This window comes from Gasterosteus aculeatus, chromosome 7 (genome assembly GCF_964276395.1).
Source record: "Gasterosteus aculeatus chromosome 7, fGasAcu3.hap1.1, whole genome shotgun sequence".
In the NCBI taxonomy this organism is placed as follows: domain Eukaryota; kingdom Metazoa; phylum Chordata; class Actinopteri; order Perciformes; family Gasterosteidae; genus Gasterosteus; species Gasterosteus aculeatus.
In genome coordinates, this window is record NC_135694.1 from 30,850,871 (window position 1) to 30,861,356 (window position 10,486).

Below are 10,486 nucleotides of genomic sequence, written 5' to 3' on the forward strand. Positions count from 1 at the left end.
GAAGGAACCGCCAACTGTTCCTGTCAAGTTCTTTATTATGAGGTGCAATCATCAAAAGACATTCAGTATACTTTCCGTAGCTAGCATAGCATAGAAGGGCTAACGCTAGTAAAGGATATGCTAATGCTGGCTCCATTTGGCTACGCGATGCTAACAATGCTAACTAGCAACGGGTCAATTTTCACCTTCCTACCACATCTACGCTGTAGTGCAATAATTACTACAAACCTACTTGTTTCTGATTCCCTGTTGTTAAAATAACTGATAGACGTGATGCCAAACTGCAACAATAAAAAACAAGAGTAAAACAGATGCATCATTTAGAGAAATAAATATCCAAATAAAAAAAAAACGTTCTGATCAGCAATAAAAAAAGTTCAATACGAGGCCCTTTTGCACTCCAAAAAACTCGTTCTAACTGCGTATTTATTGAGCAGTTTGTAACATAGCATTAAATAAAGTCCACAGACACAACATTAACTATAATATGAACATCATAACATACAATAACTGCAACCACTGCGAGCGTGAAGATGTTAGAAAGAAACAGAGGAAGCGCTCGGTCATCCAAACCGGTTGTTTCCGTCCGTTGGAGTCGAACAGGAGAATCCCGCCGTGTTTACGTCACGTGTGTGCAGCTCACTTTATTCTTCCTCTTCGAGGCACCTGAGCGCCGTGTCACTAAGTGTCACTCATTTCTTCACTGTACGTCCTTCTCAAAACAACAAAACGACAAAAACAAAGGAACAGAGGTTTGGTGTGACAGAGTTGTTGTTTCTCAGTGGTGATACGCAGGGTTCCACGTGCGGTACCAGGACCTGAAACACAGGGAATCACACCGTGAAGGTGCTGAACATATTCAACAGTACGCAGTGATGCCGGGGGGATGTTTGCATCGCTTATTATTCCATCAAATAAACTCTGAGGCAAGCAAAACCTCATGTTTGTTCAGCTAAAGAACATTTACTAATGATCTCCGCTTTACAATTAGCTTAAAGAATTTGTCCAACATTTTAGGAACATTAAGTTCGTTACCACACGCTTCTCTAGATACACCTTGTGTTTGGACAAAGGGCGGCGTGCAGGTGCGTTCGGGTGGGCGTGTCTTACCCCTGCGCGCCGTAGGAGGCGGGGTTCACCTGGGACGCCAAAGAGACGGAGGCGGCCGACAGGCCGTTGGGAGAGTGTTCCCGGCTCGCGCTGTTCGGGGAGGAACTCGAGGAGACTGGAAGGAAAGGGGTCAGAAGGTCACGTGCGTGGATCACAATTCGCATTTTATCACAGCTTTTTATCGAGCGCCGGACAGCGACGTAACAGGCGGAAAAGGTCTCGTTTTTCGGGCGGATGGCGGCGAGCGGTACTTGCCTCCGCCGGGGGCCGGGGGGCTGTAGAGTCTGGACGCCGTGGGCTGGAACTGTGGTGAAAATGGATGAGACGAAGCAAACATCTCTTTAGGACTGCGCAGTAAATACGCTTTGACACCTGCAAACGTAACGATCTCCCCTGTTTGAGTTATTCAGTTGATAAAAGCAGAATAATAAAATACAAATGAGCCATTCGGCATTTTATTTAATTCCAGACACATGAGTCCATACGAAATAATGACAATGCACTCTTAGGAGGAGATGGCACATTGTCAAGTCTACACTTGTATGTATTTCGTTTGAATGAACACAGATGAAACTCATCTCTAATATATATATATATATATATATATATATATATATATATATATATATATATATATATATATATCTATACATCTATATATCTGTGTATTCTTTTAGACAGCTAACCATTCTGGAGTTGTAGCTGTGCGACCTGACTGATAAACTAGTCACCGGGCAGTAGATCCTCTTCTCCTTCTGCCGCCGGTTACAGAACCAAACCCGGACCACCTCCTTCTCCATGGACAGCTGCTCCGAGATCAGCGTTATCTCCTCGGAGTTGGGCTTGGAGTTCTGAAAACAACAACAACAACAAAAGGATTTCATTCAAACCAACACGCCACTCGTTGGGCCGCACAAACTGTTTTGTCTTTTCTCCGGCGATCGATGTCTCTCTAGTGTTGGTCTCACATCGTGGAAACGCTTCTCCAGCGTCAGCTTGATGTTCGTCTCGATGCTCGTCCTTTTTTTCCGCTTGCGTCCGTAACCCTCGACCAGCGGCGGCAGAGCAGTGGCGTTGCTCATCGAGTCGGGGGGGGAGTTCTCTGGTGGGAAACGAGCAAACGGATGAACTCACAGTTGCAGTGTGACTGAAGCACAAATGGTACTAAAGACTTTTCCTCTGGTGGGACAATATTAAAGAATCCAACCATTGATTTGCTTCTTTTTGAGGCCCTTTTGACGTCAAAAGGGGAATATTGGTGAGAATAATGCGGTTTACCTGCGTCGCTCAGCCACTTCTCCAGCAGCGGTTTGAGCTTGCACATGTTTTTGAAGCTGAGGTTGAGCGCCTCGAAGCGGGAGATGGTCGTCTGGCTGAAATCGTTGCCGTAGAGTTTTCCCATGGCGAGGCCCACGTCGCCCTGCGGGAACACAGACTCGTGATCTACGGCGTCGCCACGGCAACGGGAGAGATGTGAGAGCGGGACGAACTAGTGTCAACTCTTCTTAACTCGTTCAACTCTACGTACAGTGTATTCGACACGGATCAAATTTATTTGCGACACTTATTCTGAGTTAAACGCTTTGTTGAGTGTTGATTTAATATTGACAAGATGGGGACAATATCAACATCAGCTAAATGTTAAAAGTTAAAATTGAATCTCACAGAGTCAATTCAACTTATGTTTTCATCGATGAAACTCATAATCAACATCAATTCCCGAGATAAATGACATCCGTCAATTCATAAAATATTTTGGGAAATTGTAATTGATTACGGTAAAAAATAATAGTTTATTTGAAATCAAACCGCTCATCAAACCGTCACTCCGCTGTTCCAACATCACCAACGCAATAAATCCTGAACTCACTGTGAATAGAAACCATTGATCCAATAATCAGCAACTCTGCTTAGATATAAACACGTGAAAAGAAAACGCCTTTGTTTGACCGATTGTTTATACCAACATTTATTCCGGATCCTGAACTCTGGTTTGAGCGTTTCGCTCATAAACTCGGCCCCTTGGTTTAAAATCATGTCACAAAGCCCCTGTGCAGCGTTTTGGTCACCTGGGTGAAGCCCAGTTTGATGCGTCTTTGTTTGAACGCTTTAGCGAACTGCTCCAGCTCCTCCAGGTCGCTGGGCTCCTCCTGCAGGGGCACCGACATGTGTTTCATCTGCAGGTGGGACATGTCCATGTGGCTCTCCATGGAGGGGCCCGCCAGGCCGGAGCGACTCATCGGCTGCGTCACCAGTCACAAGAGGAGAACAAGAGGTTTTCAACAACGCTCGCTCCGCTTCCTGCCGCCTGTGTGCGTAGAAAGGGCCGTCTGGGTTTACCTGGGGGGTCAGAGCCAGTCCAGGTTGATGCTGAAGGAGGCCGGTCTGACTCGGGCAGGGGAGGGAGAGCAGGTTCTGCTGCAGAAGGGCTGCAGAGGGGAAACAAGAGGTTTACTTTGATATTAGTGTTGTGGTGTAAACCGTGAATTCCTAAAGACAACGAGTGCGTTTTGAGAGTCCACCTTGGTGGCTGGTGGGGCTCTGGGACAGCAGGAAGGAGGAGGGGGCGGGCAGGTGGGACGGGGGCATCAGAACCAGCTGCTGCATGGTGTGCAGAGAGGTGAGCTCCTGGAGGAAGAACAAGAGCGTATAGTGAGTGAACTATATGAATATATATATATATATGTATATATATTTTTTATATATATTATATATTTTTTATATATATATATTTATTTTATATATATATATATATATATATATATATATATATATGTATGAGCACTGGTAGACAGTACATGAACCAAAGTATTTCACTGAGGTAATATTTTAATTGCAGTGCTACATTACATTCTACTTCATTTAATTTCAGTAGAGAGATATTTAACCTTTTCTTTTATTACATTTTTCTGACAGCTCTAATTACTAGTTTTCATGACAATTTATCTAAAGTACTAAAGCTTTTCAGACGCCTTCTTGCCCGTTCAATCACTTGACTTTTCAACAAGAAATAATCAAACTTTCCTCACTGCCGCTTTGTGCCCCTCAAGTAGCTGATGATACACTTTCTGACACTAAATGCATGCTGTAAAATGTGATGATATATTAAAATTAACATTTTATTTATTTTGTATTATTTCCTTATATTTTATTTTGGTCTACTAGATTTTAGGAGTTTTAATGTCAGAGTTTCATGAGAAGAGACATTTCTTATTTTTAAGCCTTTTAAAATCTCAAGAGGATAATGATGAATATTCAAAGAACAGACCCCAGACAGCGGACCTCCGGGCCCTGGAGAGCTGTGTGTCAGGTGACATCTCTTCAGTGTGGCGGCTGAATGAGGCGAGTCGCCGATCTCCTCGGTTTTTATCTGTGACATCGAAAGGACAACAAGGAACAGGATTGAGTGAAGTTCTGATGAATCGGATCATTAGAAAGACCATTCAATGTGTGTGTGTGTGTGTGTGTGTGTGTGTGTAGAGACCAGTTTGGTTACTAAACACGGTACAAAGAGTGATAGACTCTCTCCCTCGAGCCATTATGCAAATACCTGCCATCTAACCCCTGAAAGCAATGTCGCTTCCTGAAAACACCAGCACTGGAAAAAGGAATGTCCTCCTCTTGCCAAAGAAAAGAGGGTTTGGAGAAGTAATCCAAATAGCCGCAAACTATTTGAGGTGTTTCTAAAGAGCGGTTATTGACATAAGGGGGGGGACCAGGTAGTTCACCCTCAGGGGGGGCAGCCATCCAAAACGTCCGTTGGGCCTCTGAGTCTCTCTGAGCTTAGATGTTCAGTGATATTCTCAAGCTTCTCGACTATTTATATTCCAATTCTACTTTGCCATTAAAGACTTGTTATGTTTTTATTTGTCTTGTTATCAACAAATAACACAAAGGAATAGAAACCAAAAATTAATTCATACTTCTAATAAGTATTTTACAGAGGTCTCCAACCAAAACCTGATATTCTGATATACAATATATCAGAATATATATATATATATATATAAATATCCCATAGTGAAATAGAACTTCAACGTTGTTCCATAGTTACAGGATACATCTGTTTGGGGATTTTTTTATCAAAACTACTACTAAATCATTTAAGTAAAAGACACTGTTTATTAAAGGGTTTGCTGCCTGGACAACATATGAAATAGAAAGTGAAATAATTTAAACACTATATAAATAAAAACAACAAGGACATGATTGACATGTCCTAAACAACAGAGAACAAAGTGAGCATTTGAAAAGTTAACAACAGACAAAGTAAAGTTAATTTGTGTTTAAAACATGGTAACGAACAGCTGATTCCCAAATGAACCTTTAAATAGTATATTTTATACTGGTTAGTTTATGCTAGTTAGCCACCTTATTCCGCCAGGCTTTAAAGCTACACCTATGCTAGCTAGCAACCTTATTTCACCATGATTTAATGCTACACTGGTTAGCTTAATTTCTAAAGCAGGTTAGTGACCAGTGTAGCATTAACGTATGGCAGAATAGGATTGCTAGCCATCTATATGCTAATTCAGAAAAATATATTTACATATTTTGTATTACAAAACTTGCTAACTCTTAATATATATATATATATATATGTAAACAGCCTCCTAAATTATCTTACTTACCTGTCGATTGAAGTCGATTCCGTTTTGTTCTATATGTCGAGAGAGAGAGAGAGATTCAGGTTTGTGTTTTGACATTTGGCTTCTTGTGACACACAGAACAAATTAAATCATGCAAACGTATCAACACAATTAACGTTAATTCACTGCATATTAGTTCTGTTTTTTTCTGGCTGCAATAAACCATCATCCAAGTTGCAAAAAAGGTTTTGATAAAACTTCAGTTAAACTGAACAAAAGCTATTAGGACTTTTCTTTTTTACTTTGATTTGACTAAATTATCACTCTAATATTTCATTTCATTCAACATCTTCACGAGTTATGGCTTGTTTTTTTTTGTCTTATTTTGATTCTGTCTCTGTTATCATAATGAGATATTGTTTCCTGCTCATTGGTGTTTTTCTCTCCCTCCATTTAACTATTTATCCTGAAACAATATCTCTGAATATCTCTGAAATAATCTCACAATATTGTAAAGAAAAGCACCAAAGTGTCTCCGGCGGGTTCCGTGCTGCAGTGAGTCCGTCTTTAAAGAGACGACGAGCAGAAGGCCGACGGACGACGAGAGTTCAAAGGTGTGCTGGACAAGCTCACATCATTTGAATGTCAACGTGCGTGTGTGTGTGTGTGTGTGCGTGTGTGTGTGTGTGTGCGTGTGTGCGTGAGAGAGAGAGAGAGAGAGAGAGACTGCTGGAGACACACAATGCAAATATACCAGTACCCCCCCCAGCAAAGCACCCCTCCGTGTCACTTCCCCCCCAACACAACCAGCATTACAGCCAAACTTCCAGTATGGAAATGAGTAAGACATGCAAATCAACCAGGAGGGCGCTCTGTCCTACACACACTCACACTCACACTCTCACACGCACACACGCACACACTCTGGAAACCGACGGCTGCACACTACTCCTTTATCTCCACTTTAACCAGTAGTTTGTCTGTTTGTCCTCAGAAAGCGTATTTCTTTTCGTAGAGAATGACTGCGAGCCGCTCTGCGAACAAGTGGAGTGGAATTACAAATTATTCGCGTACATTGCGATATTTTCACCAAAGTGGGTCTGGACTGAATTTCACATTTGTGCAGAGTAAAGTCGCAGGAGATGTATCTTGTTTTACATCCCAATAATAGATTCATCTGTATTAGTCCCTTTACTAATCTATCAAACAAAAACACATCAACAATAACTGAAAAACGGTGTACTTTTGGTACTTTTATAATCATTCTACTTTACTTTTACTTTACTGTTTTTAGAATTTCAGTAAATCTGCATTTACATTTTGTATGAACAAGACAAGTCAAAACCTGTGATATTCAAACCACACGGGTATTTAAAGGGGGTCTAATGGTTTTATCTTCTGAAGCAAGTAATCACAAATATATTGTTGTTGTTTTTTGTCTAAAGGGGCTCATAAAACTGAATATCAACGCGTGTTCTTGGTGACGAAGCACCGTAGCAGCGTGTCACACATTCACTTGTGTGTTTGGTCTTTGTAATTTTTGACGATAAGTAAACTATAGAATTTTTACAGATTTATTACTTCCTTCTAAAACGTGCTTTCTGGCGACAGCAGCTGTGTGCATTGCATTGTGCAACGTCAGACTCAGTCCAGAAGCTTTTTATCTAAATATTTGTTTTGTAATGATCCTTCGCTCTCTGATCGTCACACGTTCTGTCGCTAAACTACGCTTCTTCTCTTTATTCAGCCGACTGCACTGATCCGGATGCTTTAACTTGCACCAGGGTTCTTTTTTTTTTGCAAGATAATAATATTTATAGAAAAGGTTTCTACAGGAGCAGCACCTGAAAGTCACTGTCGGACATCGGACGACGTCTTGTCTTATCAAAAAGAGAGAGGAACTAAATCATGGTTGTTGTTTTTTAAAATCTCGACAAGACAAAACAAGCAAACAGAAGTATCTTCAAGATGTTCCTGTCGGCCACTCGAAGGGCCGATGCACCACAGACTCTGTTTGGATTCATCAAACGGGAGATGTCGGCCTTCTCTCTGACGTAATGGGACCTAATGAAAGATACTTTTTAAATGATCTCAATCTCTCAAAGGAGACGTTAAGACCCGGTTACTAATCTACTGTTGTCAACAGTTTCATGGAAGCACTTTTCATAGATGAACCAGCTCACAGCAGTCTTTAAAACACGTTAAGGGACATATATTTATTTTGAGTTTTGGGCGAATTTTCCCTTCAAGCAGGATTTAAAGAAGATCTCTGTTGAAACATGCAAAAGACTTTCCTTAACTTGGCGTGATTTTGTAGCTTGAACCCAACCACACAACACACAGGACTCTTTGGTGTCCACGTCATCAGACGAGTAACGAAACCTTTCCAGCGAACACCGAGGCAACGAACAATCCCTCCTCTTCCTCCCTTCAACAGTTAAACTGTCAGTTCAGCCACAATATACAAATTCCGTATACGTGCTCTGGTTTCATTTCTTCACCCCCGTCTCTGAGATTGAGGATAAAGTTTGGCCCAAAAATAAGAAGTGAGGATTGTCTCATTATAACATCACATCCAGAAATCTCACACAACCAAACCGGGACCAATGGGACCAAGAAGAAGAAGCTCCTCGACCTCAGTGATGGAATATGTTCACACTCGAATGCACGCTGGCCTCCTGACATCTAATGAACCAGCTCATACACCGACAGAAACACGGACGTGTTGCACTTCCACGAAACGGAGCCATTGTCTGAATTCAGTTCCACTTTTCTCTCTGTAGCGGGTTCCTGTTTTTTTTTTTGTTGTTTTTGTGTGGTCGGTGTCCTCGGCCCCCCGCGGGGCAGCCGGCACGCTGCTCTCATCAAACAGCCTCGGGGCGTCCTGCTACGGCAACCAACTGTCACACGCACACTAACGCACACTAACGCACACACACTGCTTCTAAATGCTGCTTTTATTCCTGCCACAGGGATCAGATTAAAGTAATTAAAGGGAGAGTCCACACCATTTACCTCCTAACCCGCATGGTTCCTAATGACTTTGCCTCATTCTCTTTTTTTTTAATCTAAAGGTTAAAGAATAATTTGCGGCATCTGACACTTTTAAATCCTCCCAGATGTTTTCAGTGTTTCTAGCGATCTTATCTGGACCTCCCAGAAACGAGGAACATTTTGTGGCCCTAAACGGCCTCGATCGTGTTCAGCAGAAATATTCCAGAGTCGATGGACGTACAAAGTGTCATTTTGTTATTTCCATCCATCCAAAATCCCTTTGACTTGTTCAACCAAAGAGCTTTCCTTGAATCATTCCTAAAGGGACGGTTCACCAAAAACTTGACCATTCATTTCACCCGCTGTGCTTTTCATCAAACAAGATTATTTTGTTGTTAAAAGAAAATAGTTTAACTGCTCGAGACGAGGCCTGTGTGTGTTTTCTGTGTGTATCAAACCCAGCGTCATGTAATCCCATTATACTGCAAGGAAGACAAACATCTGTGCATTCGATATCTCCAAAGCCGGGTTCAAACTCACAGCAAAACAATCCGTATTGCTCCACAGAACAGGTCTGTTTAAGGTTTATGGGTGAGCCGTCCCTTTCTTTATTAAAAATATTATCTCAAGTAGCACCAGAAGATCATTGGACTAAGAAGAAAGAAGTAGATTTTGTTCAGAATGTCCTGAAGGTATTTCCAATAAATACAGAGGTAATAAGTCATTTCAATTTGTTTTAGGACAAAGCAAACAAAAAGAATGGTTTATATTTCTAGTTGTGTTGAACCTGTTAGACTCCCAAAATGAAACACGTATATATTCAAAGACCATTAAAAATATTTTTCTGTGAAAGTGCAGCATCACACAAAGTCCTTTGTGGGTGGATTCCGCTTTGTTGGTTTGCAGCTGTGAGGGTTTAAACAACAACAACAACAATATAAAACCAGGTGAAACCGTCCTTACCTGTTTGCTCGGCTGGAGCCTCCGACTGCTCCACCGCGTCTGCGCTCATCTTAATATTTCTGCAATGATAAATATGGCTGATTTTCCTACAGGATTGTGGCTTTAACTGGACAATGAAGCACCCAGGAAAATGATGTTGAGTTTATTCTAATGGCTCCCCCCACCCTTCCACCACGCAAAACTCCTCACACTCCTATTTGTCATATTCATAAGCAAGGTCAATATTCCCACGGAGCACTTTCATGGAGGAACCTCTCAATAAACTCAATGAAGATAATAAATAAACCCAACTAATGAAGTGACTGACTCACCTCAGAAAAAAACAGCTCGTGTCCCTCCCGCTGCCGTCCGTCCTCTCTGAATATTCAAAGATGAAGCAAGTGTTGGGAATGAAAACTTTTTGGGAAAATCCACCGGCTGCTCATCAGCATTTTCCTAAGTGGAGAAACGTTCACCCGGCTGCAGGAGCCTGCAGCCCTGCACTGCATGATGGGACCATTTGCATACTTGCCTCAGTGCGACCTATCCAGCTTCACACCGTTTGCATAAAACAACAATGGCTCACTGCAATTACAGTGTGTGTGTGTTTGTGAGTGTGAGTGTGTGTGTGTGTGTGTGTGTGTGTGTGTGTGTGTGTGTGTGTGTGTGTGTGTGTGTGTGTGTGTGTGTGTGTGCGTGTGTGTTTGGGGGGGTGTAACGCCATGCTGTAGTGGTCGTAGACGGGTGTGTATACTTCATATACCTGTGTGGTGTACATCCACCTCTCGTAACGCGCAACTCGTCATGTAAGCAATACTTAAGCAATAACCATGGAACGATAAGATAAAGAT

The 10,486-nt window shown here is 41.9% G+C and overlaps 1 protein-coding gene across 3 annotated transcripts; it reads right to left on the reverse strand.

The window, feature by feature from the left end:
* Nucleotides 1-17: 17 nt before the first annotated feature.
* On the reverse strand, nucleotides 18-10,123 carry pou2f3 (POU class 2 homeobox 3). 3 transcript variants are annotated; one of them, XM_040182385.2, is made up of 13 exons: nucleotides 9,968-10,123; nucleotides 9,657-9,715; nucleotides 5,742-5,770; nucleotides 4,379-4,480; nucleotides 3,633-3,738; nucleotides 3,451-3,539; nucleotides 3,180-3,353; nucleotides 2,389-2,530; nucleotides 2,079-2,212; nucleotides 1,797-1,961; nucleotides 1,366-1,414; nucleotides 1,111-1,225; nucleotides 18-818 (listed from the first exon to the last, which is right to left on the reverse strand). In XM_040182385.2, exons 2-13 carry the CDS (start codon nucleotides 9,703-9,705, stop codon nucleotides 779-781), a joined length of 1,194 nt encoding a protein of 397 aa, XP_040038319.2. In that variant the 5' UTR covers nucleotides 9,706-9,715; nucleotides 9,968-10,123; the 3' UTR covers nucleotides 18-778. The 3 variants fall into 3 exon arrangements, with proteins under 3 accessions (XP_040038319.2, XP_040038320.2, XP_077963112.1); XM_040182386.2 differs by having other exon boundaries at nucleotides 1,842-1,961; nucleotides 9,968-10,113; XM_078106986.1 differs by lacking the exon at nucleotides 9,968-10,123 and having other exon boundaries at nucleotides 9,657-9,847.
* Between the last annotated feature and the right edge of the window lie 363 nt (nucleotides 10,124-10,486).